The sequence below is a fragment of the Lipotes vexillifer genome, unplaced genomic scaffold (assembly GCF_000442215.2).
Source record: "Lipotes vexillifer unplaced genomic scaffold, Lipotes_vexillifer_v1.1 scaffold584, whole genome shotgun sequence".
Taxonomy (NCBI): domain Eukaryota; kingdom Metazoa; phylum Chordata; class Mammalia; order Artiodactyla; family Lipotidae; genus Lipotes; species Lipotes vexillifer.
In genome coordinates this window covers 2,593,525-2,608,179 of record NW_006783036.1, presented here as the reverse complement: position 1 = coordinate 2,608,179, position 14,655 = coordinate 2,593,525, and the positions used below count along the sequence as shown (strand labels likewise).

The following is a 14,655-nucleotide window of genomic DNA, read 5'->3' as shown; positions in this document are numbered from 1 at the left end:
AAAAAAAAAAAAAAAAAAATTAACCCTAATCTGTTTGTTACCACATCCAGCGCTACCACCATCCAAGGTACCATACTCCCTCAGTCGGATTATTTAAGCCCGCTCCTGACTGGTCTCTCTGTGTCTGCTTTTGCCCCCTACAATGTGTCGTCAACATAGCAGCCAGAGCGTGTCTTAAAACTGTGTGTTAGCCCTGACGCTTCTCTTTGCGGAGCCCGTTAACGGCTTCCTGTCTCGAGAGCCCACCACGGCGCCTTGCTGGGCCCCACGTGACACGCTGCCTCCCTGATCTGCTCCTCCTCTCACGGCTCTGCTTGCAGCAGCGCTGGGCTCTCGCTCATCCTTACACGTGCCAGGCGCACTCTTGCCCCTGAGCCTTTGCACTTGCTGATCCCCTTGCTCGGAAGCCCTGGGAGCAAATACTCACCAGGCTCCCTCCCTCCACCTCCTGGTCCCTGCCCACGCGTTACCTCCTCAGTGAGGCCTTCCCTGACTCCCCTACTCAAAATACATCCTCCCTGCACCCGCATCCCCTCGCCCCCTCTTCCCTGCTTTCCTCCATGGCACTGCTCACCCTGTGACATTCTGTGTATTTTGCTTTTCCCTTGGTTGTCTCTCTCCTCCCACAGAATGTAAATCTATGTGAGCAGAGGTTTTTGTCTGTTTGTTGTACCTACAACAGTGCCTGGCACGTGAAAGCCCACAAGTGGTCAAAACAAACGAATGACTGTGTCGCGGGTTCCAGCATCCACGTTGGTGTTAACACTTGGTCGTGGTCATCTCACACTCTCGTAGGCGCCACCTTCAGTCCTGCCTTCTTGGATGAGAGGCTCAGGTCTTGCAGGGCCCTGCTCTGGGGCACCGTGCTCTCTGCTCCTAGGGCTCACCTGCTCTCTAACCATTTTTGCCTTGTGCCAGTAGTGACGCCACATCTTCTGGCTTGTGGTTGATGTTCCTTTCGTTGGTTTGAGGAGTTATATTATAAGTAGGCTTCTGGTTACCTGTGACTGGGATAAGTGAATGTTATCCCTTAAATACAGTTTCTTTCGGTTTATTTTAATTAAGTGAAAGTGACTCTGAGATTCACATTTTTGTGCGCACTACCTGCGTTCATTTCTGGCTTTGTTTGGTTAGGTGGGTGTCCACTATGAACTGACCGAAGAAGAGAAATTCTACCGGAATGCTCTAACACGGATGCCAGACGGCCCCGTTGCCCTGGAGGAATCCTATTCTGCAGTCATGGGCATCGTAACTGAAGTCGAGCAGTATGTCAAGGTGAGAAGCTAATTTCATTCAAATATGTTGTCTTACACACTTAGGAGTATGAGATTTAATGGAGGTGGAGCTAAAAGGTCTTGACTATGTGTAATGTGAACGATGAGGTAATATCTGCTGTCTTAAAACAAGGAGTGAACAATAGGGCAAACCTTGTGGGATATTAGTCATTTTGGAGAACAGGAAACTATTCTCTTTTGATAGGAAAACTCTGAGAATTTGAAGTGAGAGTTTTCCTAACGGCGATGAAAGAACATGAGACTTTTAACAGAGTATGAAAATATATGTTAATATTTTACAAAATGAAAAGTCAAACTGTAGTGTTTAACTATGTCCTTCACTTGCAGGTGTGGCTTCAGTATCAGTGTCTGTGGGACATGCAAGCTGAGAACATCTATAACAGACTCGGGGAAGATCTCAACAAGTGGCAGGCTCTCTTGGTGCAGATAAGGAAGGCCCGAGGAACATTTGACAATGCAGAGACCAAGAAAGAGTTTGGACCAGTAGTCATAGATTACGGCAAGGTGAGCTCTGCTGTCTCACTGAAAGGTGTCCGGGGAGCTGGGACGGCAACGTCTGACTACAGTGAAGGTGAGGCATAAGCACTCCGGTGCGAAAGACTTGCTCACGTGCTGTCGTGTGCTCCCACCTGCAGGTCCAATCCAAGGTGAACTTGAAGTACGACTCTTGGCATAAGGAGGTCCTCAGCAAATTTGGGCAGATGCTCGGCTCAAACATGACAGAGTTCCACTCCCAGATCTCCAAGGTGAGGAGGCAGGATGCTGCCGGTGTGATGAACCCCCTGGTGCCCCTCGGCTCTCCGCTAAACGCTCTGCTCTCTCCGGACAGTCTCGCCAGGAGCTGGAGCAACACTCCGTGGACACGGCCAGCACCTCCGACGCTGTGACCTTCATCACCTACGTGCAGTCTCTGAAACGGAAGATCAAGCAGTTTGAAAAGCAAGTCGAGGTGAGCTCTGTCCCTCACTGTGTCTCAGGTGGGGTCTACGGTGCGTCTCTGTCGTGCCCCTGCTGTGCTTGTAAGGGTGGGCAGGTGATTCTTAGGCACTTCAGGGTTTGAGAACCACAGGCTCCTGTCTTTTAAAATCTTTTGCTGTAGTTGTGGACCTTCAAGTCCTCAAACTTGAATTACCCTCTCATAATTTGGAAGGAGGGTGTGACGCCCAGCTCTAGCACGCTTAGACCCTCCTCAGGGCCACCCAGTGCAGCCAGGAGCAGTCACGGGACTGCGCCGTCGGGAGGGGAGCACGTGTGTCCCGTAGCCGCGGGGTGCCTTCCCGTTCGGCAGTCTCTGCTGCCTTTGTGAAGGAAAGTGCTCTTTCTTCTATAACCCTCAAAGCTCTACCGCAATGGCCAGCGCTTGCTGGAAAAGCAAAGGTTCCAGTTCCCACCTTCCTGGCTTTACATTGACAACATTGAGGGAGAGTGGGGTGCCTTCAACGACATCATGCGGCGGAAGGACTCTGCCATCCAGCAGCAGGTGGCGAACCTGCAGATGAAGATCGTCCAGGAGGACCGGGCTGTGGAGAGCCGCACCTCCGACCTGCTGACCGACTGGGAGAAGACCAAGCCTGTCACGGTGAGTCTCACCCCCGGCGCCGCAGCTTCTCCCGAGCCGGCAGCAGGTGACCTGGCGTCTCTGCTTTCAGAGACTTAAAAGGCCCTGCCATGGGGCCTCCCTGGTGGCGCAGTGGTTGAGAGTCCGCCTGCCGATGCAGGGGATACGGGTTCGTGCCCCGGTCCGGGAGGATCCCACATGCCGCGGAGCGGCTGGGCCCGTGAGCCATGGCAGCTGAGCTTGCGCGTCCAGCAACGGGGAAGGCCACGACAGTGAGAGGCCCACATATCACAAAAAAAAAAAGGCCCTGCCATGGCTTAGCTTTCCAGAATGAAGACTTTTCCCTGTAATTAAAAGGAGCAGTACTTGCAGGTAGTGGATTTGAAAACACGAAAGCCGACTTAGACCTCCTCGTGACAGTCACTTAAGTCAGGGAATTGTTTTAAAGACTAACGTTTTTCTGTTTGTAAGTTATCCTCTTACTTAGGCATAGTCAGAAGTTAGAATTTCCTTTCTCGTGGACACAGGCCAAGAGTCCCGCTGCCGCCACTGCTAGGTCTGCGCAGCCGGGGGCAGCCCTGAACTCTGACATCATTGTCGCGGTTGTTAAGGCTTTCTGTACCAGGACCTGCCACACCCTGGTCTCTGGGTTCATTCAAGTACTTATTGAGCACCGACTATATTCTGGGCAGCAGAGATACAGCGGTGACCAGGAAGGAGCCCTACCTGCATGGAGTTATGCTCCACTGGGGCACGGAGGGTAAAGAGTGAACGAGAAGAACGTGTGTTTTAAGTCAGATGGTGATACGTGCCGCGGGAAAGGGGTGTTGGTGCTTTCCTGCTCTGCTGGGGGTTGACATGTGGAGGCTGAGGGAGGGGCTGGCAAGCGTGCCGTGGCCGAGGGGGCGTCCAGGCAGGGGGACGGCCAGTGTGGGGCTCAGGCACGAAGGTCACGGCCTGCCTGGCTCACTGGGTGGAATTCAAACTTAGACATACACGTACGCATAGAAGGGGAAGGGTTTTGAAATGCTCTGAACGTCAGTCTGGTTTTGTAGTGTGGATGGAGGTTCTCCGCACCAGTCCTGGGGGCTGATTTGGCTGCCCCACGTCTACTGGGTTGGCCTCTGTGCTGCTGGGCCCAAGGTCCTGCCTTGTGTTTCATTTTGGCTGAGGGGCCCCGCTGTTAAGCAGGCTTGTGCTTTTGCTAATGCCAGAGCTTCCAGGCTCTGCAGGGGAGTGAGTACTGATCACTAGACAAGAGTGTGATCACCTGAATTTGCATATCTTTTGTTGCCTCACCTTGCTAGTAATGTGTTATAGTGAAAACTTTGATGTTTTGTGTAGTCATTCTCAAAGGTTATCAGAATGGAAAGGAAGCGTGTAAACAGTGTTAAGGCTGAAGTAGAGCCTCCTCCAGTGAGAACAGTGCTTTCCTTTTCATTCTTCTCTCGGTAACGGATACGGATAGACAACTCCGCACCTCAAGGAGGGCGTGGCTGGCAGCCCCAAGCACGCCGTCCCCTCGGTCAGGAGTGTCCTGCTCCAGGCCCAGGTCTGTCCTGACTCTTCTCTTCCGTCTCCCTCGGCACTTAGTGAGGGGATGGCTGAGTCGAGAGGTGCTCCACCTTCCCTGTGTCAAGCCTGGAGGTACAAGTTCATCCAGTAATGGACGTGCATCATCAGTGTACAGCTTTTGAATGTTTACATATGTAGACGTGTTCAAGGAATCACAAATTCTAGAAGCCCAGCAGGCCCCCTCCACCGTTGCAGAGCCAGAGCTCGTCTGTCCTGAGCCCCGGCTCTGATCCTCTGGCCTTCCTTGACTGCTTCAGGGCAATCTTCGCCCGGAGGAGGCGCTGCAGGCTCTCACCATATATGAAGGAAAGTTCGGCAGGCTGAAGGACGACAGGGAGAAGTGTGCGAAGGCCAAGGAGGCGCTGGAACTGACAGATACGGGACTTCTCGGTGGCAGCGAAGAGCGCGTCCAGGTACGAGCCGCTCCAGCGGGCAGCTGGGGCCAGGCCCCTCGTGCTCATGCTGCCTCTGGCCCGCAGTGTCTCAAGAGCCCTGGGGTGGTTCTGCTTCCAAGTTCAGCTGCTTTACTCTGCTTCATCGCAGGTGGCCTTAGAGGAGCTACAGGACCTCAAAGGCGTTTGGTCAGAGCTCTCTAAGGTCTGGGAGCAGATCGATCAGATGAAGGAGCAGCCATGGGTTTCAGTGCAGCCTCGGAAGGTACGTGGAGCTACCGGTAGCTGTTATGTACGCGCCTTCACGCACTGAAAGTTGTAGGCGTCACCTAGAAACTCGGCAAGCGAGGAACTGTTAGAGTTCACAAAATGTCACTTGATGGTCGTTTACATTATTCATCCAGATTAATGTAAAATTTCTCTTGAAACCATTTTAAAACTATTTCATCGTTTAAAGGAATGTTGGCAAACTAAATACCATCTTGTGTTTCTCTTGACAGCTTCGGCAAAATTTAGATGGCCTCTTGAACCAGCTAAAAAACTTCCCCGCTCGATTACGGCAGTACGCATCCTACGAGTTTGTCCAGAGGCTTCTGAAAGGTTACCTCAAGGTCGGTGACTCAGAGCTGCGGTCACAGATGTCCGCTAGAAACACGCCGCACGGGTAACACGGCTCCCTCTCTCCACAGATAAACATGCTGGTGATTGAACTGAAATCCGAAGCACTTAAAGATCGCCACTGGAAACAGCTGATGAAACGGCTTCATGTAAACTGGGTTGTTTCTGAGCTGACCCTCGGCCAGATCTGGGACGTTGACTTGCAGAAAAATGAAGCGGTTGTCAAGGACGTGCTGCTTGTAGCACAGGGGGAGATGGCTTTGGAGGAATTTTTGAAGCAGGTAAGTAATAGGCTGATGGGCATTCCATATCTTGTTTCAGGCTGTGACATAGACTGACGTAGATTTGAGCCTCATATGTGGTCCCTTTTGTCTCCATTACACTCGGTCACTTGTGTGGCTGGCGAACGCCCACATACTGATGATGTGCCTCTTTCGGTTTCAATTCAGATAAGAGAAGTGTGGAATACTTACGAATTAGACTTGGTTAACTATCAGAACAAGTGTCGCCTGATCCGAGGCTGGGACGACCTCTTCAACAAGGTCAAAGAGCACATCAACAGCGTGTCCGCCATGAAGCTGTCTCCATATTATAAGGTACCGCTGTGGGGAGGTGTCCCTCCCGCACATCCACTGTTGTACCTTCAGACTTACAGGCAGGGCCTTCCCTGGCGGTCCACCGATTAAGACTCTACGCTTTCACTGCAGGGGGCACAGGTTCAGTCCCTGTAGGGGAACTAAGATCCAGCATGCCGTGTGGCCAAAATAAATAGATTTAAAAAAAATAATTAAAAAATAAAAATGGCCAGACTCACAGTTCCCAGGTGCCTCTGGTAGAAAATGTGAGTCACACAACTTGACTGGATCTTTATCTGCATATTGGCGTGAGTCCTGGTGTATCTGAGAGTGGAGAGTTTAGCAGTTGAGCTCTGCCTTCCATCCACCCGCTAGGTGTTTGAAGAGGATGCCCTGAGCTGGGAAGACAAACTGAACCGGATCATGGCTCTCTTCGACGTGTGGATCGATGTGCAGAGGCGCTGGGTCTACCTGGAGGGCATCTTCACGGGCAGCGCAGACATCAAACACCTGCTGCCAGTGGAAACCCAGCGGTTCCAGAGGTACAGCCTCGAGCCGGGACGGAGGGCTGAAGGGTAGGCTTGGCTGGTAACAACCCTTTGCACGAAGGCTGACGTTAACCTCGCTTTTAATTTGATTTGTAGTATCAGCACGGAATTCTTGGCTCTCATGAAAAAAGTATCCAAGTCTCCCCTGGTCATGGATGTTCTGAACATCCAGGGGGTACAGAGGTCTCTGGAGAGATTAGCAGACCTGCTAGGAAAGATCCAGAAAGCCCTGGGAGAGTACCTGGAAAGAGAGCGCTCATCTTTCCCCAGGTGAGAGGGTGGTTTTTACGGGGACTGAAGGGATGGTCAGCTCCGGCGCCTCCTTCCCACCCCTCCCTCCCTCCTGGCCTGTGTGTTGGTCACTCTGATGTCAAGGGTTTTGTTACCAGTAACCGATTTAGTGAATACCGTTTCTCCTTCATCCATTGATTCCTAATTGTAACAAATAATCCTTAATTTTCTACCGTGGGTTCATTTACTAAGCCTCATTTACACTATTATTCACCCTCCCAGGCAGCTAGCGTCTCTTAAAAATTTATCTGTGATTCTTTTTTTTTTTTTTTGGCCACACTGTGTGGCGTGTGGAACTTCCCTGACCAGGGATCGAACCCGTGCCCCCTGTGGTGGAAGCACGGAGTCTTAACCACTGGACCACCAGAGAAGTTGTATTTTATTTTCTAAGTGGCATTCTTTTCTTTGTGAATAGTTTACTTAGTATAAATAGAGCAGGTTTTTTTAAAATTCCTAAGGTGAGGTGAATTATATGAAATCCATTGAATTTCTCTTCAGGATCTTGTTAGGTGAGTGTGTATCTTTTGCTGAGGGCTGGAAGAAATTCGGATGTGATCTGATTCAGGCTGGAGGCGGTCCATCACAATCCATATCCACTTTCCTTTCCTGTACAATTTGAAGTTTTGCCTTGATTCCCCTTATTTGTGTATATGTAATGTTTTAGCAACTTACATGCTATTTTAATTTTAGGTTTTATTTTGTGGGTGACGAAGATTTGCTTGAAATCATTGGAAACAGTAAGAATGTAGCTAAGTTACAGAAACATTTCAAGAAAATGTTTGCTGGTGTTTCGAGCATCATCCTAAATGAAGACAACTCTGTCGTCCTGGGCATCTCATCCCGTGAAGGAGAGGAGGTAGTTAGTTACATTTATTGATTGTAACTGAGAAAACCTCACTCCCATCTTTGCGCACTTTAATTCTTAGAGTTTCTTTATTTCAGGTTATGTTTAAAACTCCCGTGTCAATTACTGAACATCCCAAAATCAACGAGTGGCTCACCCTAGTCGAGAAGGAGATGAGAGTCACGCTGGCCAAACTCCTTGCTGAGTCTGTTACGGAAGTTGAGATTTTTGGTAAAGCAACTTCAATTGACCCAAATACCTACATCACCTGGATTGACAAATACCAGGTACTGTCCAGCAGAAGGGGGACAGTCTGAAGGTGAGGGCACTGGCTGATCTTTAAAACCATCCTTTTGGGTCTTGTGTGCCGTGTCTCCCAGGCCCAGCTCGTGGTCCTGTCAGCCCAGATTGCCTGGTCTGAGAACGTGGAGACGGCGCTGAGCAGCGTCGGTGGGAGCGGCGACACGGCCCCCCTGCACTCCGTGCTCAGCAACGTGGAGGTCACCCTCAACGTGCTGGCCGACTCGGTCCTCATGGAGCAGCCGCCGCTCCGGAGACGCAAGCTGGAGCACTTGGTTAGTCCCTTTCCTCCCAGCCAGGTTCCTGGGCCTTCGCCTCGGACAGTTGAAAGAACTCACGCTTGAAAAAGATCCTAATTGGTGTCAGGGAGAAAAACAAGTGATGGCCTGTTGACAAACGCTGGGGTGTGTACTTGGCTCTCTGGTACTGTTGAAAGGCCATCTTGGGGGACAGGAGTTAGCACACACGACCTCCTGACACAAAGGGGTGACACTCGTGCCTCTGGGTCTTTCACACTCTCGGCCTCTCCTTCCCAAAGAACATGTCCCGTGGCGGACCGGCCCAGCGTGTCTCTGAGCCCGAGCTGCTTGCCGCCGCTGGGCTTTGCGCCCCCGTGTGCCGCAAGCAGATGGACCGTCAGGACAGAGATAGCTCTTCTCCCGTCACGTTTCATGCTGGTTGCAACTAGCAGAGTTTTTGTTTGTTTCTTTGTTTTTGCTGCAGCTCTCGATTCTGTGTAATTCCATCGTGTGAATAAGTTTTACTGTTTTTAAAAGTGAACGACAGTTCTGTTGTTCTTAAAAGTGAATGTTTACACTGTAACTGAACCTAGAATCTCAATTTAAAAGTCTACTAAATAACCCCCACACCCCGAGGATACGCTTATGTACTTTACTTTACATACTTCAATTCATGAAATGTACTTTCTGATAAGCTCTTTAAAGTGACTCTTTCTTCAGATTACAGAGTTGGTTCACCAGAGAGATGTCACCAGGTCCTTGATCAAGAGCAAGATCGACAACGCCAAGTCTTTCGAGTGGCTCAGCCAGATGCGATTTTACTTTGACCCTAAGCAAACCGATGTGTTGCAGCAATTGTCGATTCAAATGGCAAATGCCAAGTTTAACTATGGCTTTGAGTACCTGGGTGTCCAGGACAAGCTGGTCCAGACCCCCCTCACCGACCGCTGCTACTTGACAATGACACAGGCCTTGGAGGCCAGGTTGGGCGGGTCCCCCTTCGGTGAGTCCCTCCCCACACCTGAACAGGTGGAGTCAGATAGGAAATGTACTTTTCCAAGATTAAGCAAATGATCTAAATGTATTTCTTAACTGCGTGGCTGGTACCTTCTAAAACTTGAAATCCGTTGGCGGCTATCACATTTATAGTTGACCCTTGAACAACACTGATTTGAACTGTGTGAGTCCACTTAGACACAGAGTTGTTTTAATAGATAGGCAGTTGGCCCTTCGTGTTCACCGGTTTCACATCCTCAGATTGAACCAACCATGGATTAAAGTTTCCATCCGAGGTTGGTTGAATCCATGGATGCAGAACCTGTGGATACGGAGGGCCAACTATTGGACTCGAGGGTCCATGGATTTGGGTAGACGCAGGGGTCCTGGACCAGTCCACATGGAGACCGAGGGATGATTGTACTTTGGTTTTTTTAAATGAATTGCTTTTTACAGTTCTTAAAACTAAAGGTGTGTTCTTATTTGAGTTCTCAGTTCCTTTTCTTCAAACAATAGGGCCTGCTGGGACTGGGAAGACTGAGTCTGTCAAAGCTCTCGGCCATCAGCTTGGACGCTTTGTTTTAGTTTTCAACTGTGATGAAACCTTTGACTTCCAGGTGAGAAGCTCTGTGGGAACCACCTAGAGTTAAGGGCCTGAGAGGGCTGGGTGGGGAATAGCAGGCCGCACCTCTCAGAGCTGTGTTGGCCTTACAGCACAGCATGGTCCTTTGGGGACAGGGTTACTTGAGCTGTTGGAGGTTCCCAGCACGTGCTTGACACCGACTTGAGCTTCACGTCTTCAAATTCTTCAAACTCCTCAGTGTAACATATCTTTCCGGTGTCTATGTCTGGGAATAAACAGATATTATGGGAAAGGTTTTTTAAACAACGTGTTAACCTTGTCATTGGGATTTTATTGGCACAGGAGGAAAAATGATACATTACATCTGTACCACTGTTTATGAGGCACTTGACCTGTGGGGCTGGGCTCCTTGCCTCACCTGTGAAGCTGATGCCACCTTCACAGCCCCTCCCACCCCACCCCCCACCCTGGGAGGAAGACGATATTGTTCCCATTTCAAAGATGAGCAGACAAGGGTTTCAAGATGTGATTTGCCCAGGGTGGGGCCAGTCATCCAAGCCAGAATCGGAGCCCCGTACAGCCAGCACCACAGCTGTGGTTTCAGCTCCCTTCCCTTCTTCTTGTTTCAGGCGATGGGACGGATCTTTGTGGGGCTTTGCCAGGTGGGCGCGTGGGGCTGCTTTGACGAGTTCAACCGCCTGGAGGAGCGGATGCTGTCGGCCGTGTCCCAGCAGGTGCAGTGCATCCAGGAGGCACTGCGCGAGCACTCCAGCCCCAGCTACGATAAGAGTGAGACCAGCTTCTCCTTACAGTTGCCTGGAGGGCGCAGAGGGGGCCGCCTCTTTGATTAGAAAGAAGCGAGACTTTAACGTAGCTCCAGGACTCGCTGCTGCAGGTGGTGCAGTGCATCCTGAGTGAAGACAGGTGGTAGGGCCCAGGGTAACGCTGCACCCCTCGTCCCAGAGCAGCCCCGCGGAGCCATCAGTCCTTCCCCTGTAGCAGAGTCCCCGTGCTCCCTCCCCCGGCGTCTGCACACAACACAGGTTTGAGCCGCTCGGGGCCCCCCGCATTCCCCTCCTCCTCCCTGCATCCTACAGAGCCAGGCCTCCTGGCCAGAGTGTTGGGAACAAGCCCTCATCACGGTGGGAGTGCCTGATCGGAGGGCCCCGGGAACTTGTTGCGCACACAGCCTGGGCTCGTGAGCTGGAGGACGTAAATAAATACATCCACGTTGGAGAGTTTACCTTTTAAAGTTCCCTTTTTTTCCATAATAACGGTAACTCATCTTACCAGACCTCCTAAATAAAACAAAAGGAGTGTCAAATCAGTACCTGTGTACTCCATGTTCCATGTTCTCTTATGGAGGAAGTCTGATCCCTAAGTAGTCCAGGGATGGGGGGCGGGGAGGCTGTTTATTTTGTGTTTTCCTTTGATGACCCTAGGAGAGGGTCATTCTCGTGACCTCAGCCGGTCAGTTTTGTCACAACATGGATTGGTTTTTATTTCTGCAACTATTGTTGGGCTGTGTTTCTATTCTTGCATTGACCTTGTGACGCTCAGTAATGCACAAATAGTGGGCTTCCTGCCTCTGGGACTTGATCCGTTACACATTCGGACGGCTTTTGTGTGGGTGAAGTGGGTGAAGATGGGCCTGCCTGGGCCGGTGGGCATCGTGTCTGGTGAGAGCCTCCAGCTCCCCTGGAGTCCTGGGCCAGCAGGGAGATGGGTGCTTGCTCTGCAGTTTTAGAGAGATTTTGGAGTGGTGTTTTGACTCTCACGAGTCTTAACACCATCCTCCGATTTTCAGCCTCTGCCCCCATTACTTGTGAGCTGCTGAACAAACAAGTCAAGGTGAGCCCAGACATGGCCATCTTCATCACCATGAACCCCGGCTACGCGGGCCGGTCGAACCTTCCAGACAACTTGAAGAAGCTGTTCCGGAGCCTGGCCATGACCAAGCCCGACCGGCAGCTCATCGCCCAGGTCATGCTGTACTCCCAGGGCTTCCGCACCGCCGAGGTCCTTGCCAACAAGATCGTCCCGTTCTTCAAGTGAGTCACTTAGAGTTATTCCGAATCGTGTTTCTGGCACGCGTCAAGTGTGCCATTTAAAGTCTACCTGTGTAGTTACGACACTACCTTCCACGTATCCGTCTCTGATTTCTTGATGTTCGATGCTCTTGGTGCTCAAAGTGTACTGTATTTTAAGAAAACCCCCTCTCTTTTAGACTATGCGATGAGCAGCTCTCTTCTCAAAGCCACTACGACTTTGGTCTCCGAGCCTTGAAGAGCGTGCTGGTGAGCGCCGGAAACGTGAAGCGGGAGCGGATCCAGAAGATCAAGAGGGAGAAGGCGGAGCGCGGCGAGGCGGTGGACGAAGGAGAAATCGCGGAGAATCTCCCTGAGCAAGAGGTGGGCGAGGCGCCCCTAACCGCTCAGGCCCAGACTCTGCTTGTATCACCCTTTGCCACCCTGAAGTCATGCCTGGAGGGCTCTCACTGTGGCTCACGTGCCCCGGGGTGAACGGAGGGGACCCGCATTTGACGGGAAGCCTGGGGGTGGGGACGGGGCGCTGGGCCTCACTGCTTGCTCACGGGACAGCTGTGCTGTGGGTCCTCCGGGGACAGGGCAGTAGATGTGGAGCCGCCCCCCCCCCGACTTCCCGCCACAGAGCTCATCGCCTTCTCCCCACGCAGATCCTGATCCAGAGCGTCTGTGAGACGATGGTGCCAAAGCTGGTGGCAGAAGACATCCCGCTGCTTTTCAGCCTCTTGTCGGACGTGTTCCCCGGGGTCCAGTATCACCGGGGCGAGATGACAGCGCTGAGGGAGGAGCTCAAGAAAGTGTGCCAGGAGATGTACCTGACATACGGAGACGGAGAAGAAGTCGGCGGGATGTGGGTTGAAAAGGTAGCTGGGATCGTGGTGTTGGCTGGCGCCTCACAACCCCGCAGGCGGCCGCGAGCGGTAACGACGGCCGTGGACTTGGTGGAGAAGCCACGTCTTACGGGGCTTCGTCCACCAGGGGCGTCGTCTGGTTTGTGGAGATTTGCCCCAAGTCCTGTTAGGATTTTTTTCTTAACTTGAGAGTAGTGATAGGGAAACTTACCTGAAATTTTCAATTATGTGGTACAGTTCTCTGAAAATGCTGGCTAAAAGGGGATCATGATGAAAACCGGCTATGGCAGTAAAAGGTCTGCTTACAAGACTTTCCAGTACCACGATTAACGACGTAAATGTGCTAATCGATAGGGTTTACGTTCTGTATCGACTTCTTTCCTTTATCTCCTCTGAGATTCACTTAAGAAAAAGCGTGTCACGTGCACAAGCTGTGCGTGCTGACCCTCAGCTGCGGTCCTGGGTTAGACAGGCGGCTCGTTCATCTGGTGTCTGTCCTCCCGGCAGGGCACCTCAGGGTTCTCTCCTGAGGCAGCTCGGTGAGCGTCTCCTGACTCAGTCAGACAGCTCCACAGTTCAGTTAAAACCCTCTGTATTTGCTGTGCTGTGGCCAGTTGAAGGTCTCTCTGGTTAGAAAGTCCCAGTACTTGCCTTGGAAGAGTCACAGCACACGTCTCTTGCTCGACGGTGGGAGAAGTGGTGAGGAACCTTCCACCTTCTTTCTCTGGAGTGCTTACCGTGCTGGTCGGTCTGGCCCTCAGGTTCTCCAGCTCTATCAGATCACCCAGATCAACCACGGCCTGATGATGGTGGGGCCCTCGGGCAGCGGGAAGAGCATGGCCTGGCGCGTTCTTCTGAAGGCTCTGGAGAGGCTCGAGGGTGTGGAGGGCGTGGCCCATATCATCGACCCTAAAGCCATCAGCAAAGACCACCTGTACGGAACCCTGGACCCCAACACCAGGGAATGGACAGATGGGCTGTTCACACATGTTCTGAGAAAGTAAGTGCACTTGGGTGGGTGTCTGCACTCCGGAGAACTGGGACCTAGGCACTCTGTCCTCATGGTAACAGCGTACGTTATTCTTCTTGCCACGCTCTGGACAAATTAAAGTCACTTTAGAAACCGCTACAGGCTGAGCGTTTTCAACCTCAGTCACCCGCTGCTGTAAAATCCTCCCATACCAGGATCATCGACAACGTGAGGGGGGAGCTGCAGAAGCGCCAGTGGATCGTCTTTGATGGCGATGTGGATCCCGAGTGGGTGGAGAACTTGAACTCGGTGCTGGATGACAACAAGCTGCTGACCCTGCCCAACGGAGAGCGCCTCAGCCTTCCGCCCAACGTACGAGGCTAAGTATCCTGCCCCGACTGCCTGGCGTGCAGCCGGGGGAGCAGCTCCGGCCTCTGTGGCAGCAGTCAGTGTCGGGGCCTCTCTGTGCTACATTCTTTCCATTCCTGTGGCTGGTGAGAAATGTTTTCAAAGCGTTCATTCATGACTTTCCACCATTTGCTGAACATTAAGCCTACTCCGTAATTCCCGGGCAGCCTTTCCTACAACTCCGTGAGGTGAGGGTGTAGTTAGGATTTCTGGGAAGTGGCAGAACAAAGGATTTAGATGTGGACGCTTTCAGGGTCATCTCTTGGAAATGAGCACTTGATCCAGGTCCTGACCAAGCCCCCTGACAGAGCGGTAAACAGGGGCAGGCCTGGCCTGGGCATGCGTTCATACTTTGACCCCACGTTTCTAGAGTTCCGTCGTGTGCCGGGCCTTGTTCTAGATGCTGAAAATGTAGCTGTAAACAACACGGACAAAACCCCTGCTCTCCTGGGGCTCCCAGTCTGAGGTGGGAGACAGACGGGATAAGCGGTGACGGGGCTGCGGAGGAAGTACACTGGAGGAGAGCCAGGGCTGGAGCGGCGCCTGCGGCTCCCGGGGACGCCGAGG

The 14,655-nt window shown here is 52.0% G+C and overlaps 1 protein-coding gene across 1 annotated transcript in view; it reads left to right on the top strand.

Annotated features, from left to right (window-relative positions):
* The window catches only part of DYNC1H1 (dynein cytoplasmic 1 heavy chain 1), a 72,410-nt gene that overhangs the window by 27,675 nt on the left and 30,080 nt on the right, over positions 1 to 14,655 (top strand). The window contains exons 12-34 of the mRNA XM_007455658.1: positions 1,135 to 1,275; positions 1,623 to 1,799; positions 1,931 to 2,041; positions 2,125 to 2,244; positions 2,635 to 2,874; positions 4,686 to 4,841; positions 4,972 to 5,085; positions 5,321 to 5,431; positions 5,510 to 5,719; positions 5,888 to 6,034; positions 6,389 to 6,555; positions 6,658 to 6,831; positions 7,543 to 7,708; positions 7,795 to 7,983; positions 8,077 to 8,271; positions 8,956 to 9,238; positions 9,748 to 9,848; positions 10,444 to 10,603; positions 11,622 to 11,865; positions 12,042 to 12,225; positions 12,510 to 12,722; positions 13,472 to 13,710; positions 13,896 to 14,052. Coding sequence (XP_007455720.1) covers positions 1,135 to 1,275; positions 1,623 to 1,799; positions 1,931 to 2,041; positions 2,125 to 2,244; positions 2,635 to 2,874; positions 4,686 to 4,841; positions 4,972 to 5,085; positions 5,321 to 5,431; positions 5,510 to 5,719; positions 5,888 to 6,034; positions 6,389 to 6,555; positions 6,658 to 6,831; positions 7,543 to 7,708; positions 7,795 to 7,983; positions 8,077 to 8,271; positions 8,956 to 9,238; positions 9,748 to 9,848; positions 10,444 to 10,603; positions 11,622 to 11,865; positions 12,042 to 12,225; positions 12,510 to 12,722; positions 13,472 to 13,710; positions 13,896 to 14,052 — 3,999 coding nt within the window. The remainder of the gene's footprint in view (positions 1 to 1,134; positions 1,276 to 1,622; positions 1,800 to 1,930; positions 2,042 to 2,124; positions 2,245 to 2,634; positions 2,875 to 4,685; positions 4,842 to 4,971; positions 5,086 to 5,320; positions 5,432 to 5,509; positions 5,720 to 5,887; positions 6,035 to 6,388; positions 6,556 to 6,657; positions 6,832 to 7,542; positions 7,709 to 7,794; positions 7,984 to 8,076; positions 8,272 to 8,955; positions 9,239 to 9,747; positions 9,849 to 10,443; positions 10,604 to 11,621; positions 11,866 to 12,041; positions 12,226 to 12,509; positions 12,723 to 13,471; positions 13,711 to 13,895; positions 14,053 to 14,655) is intronic.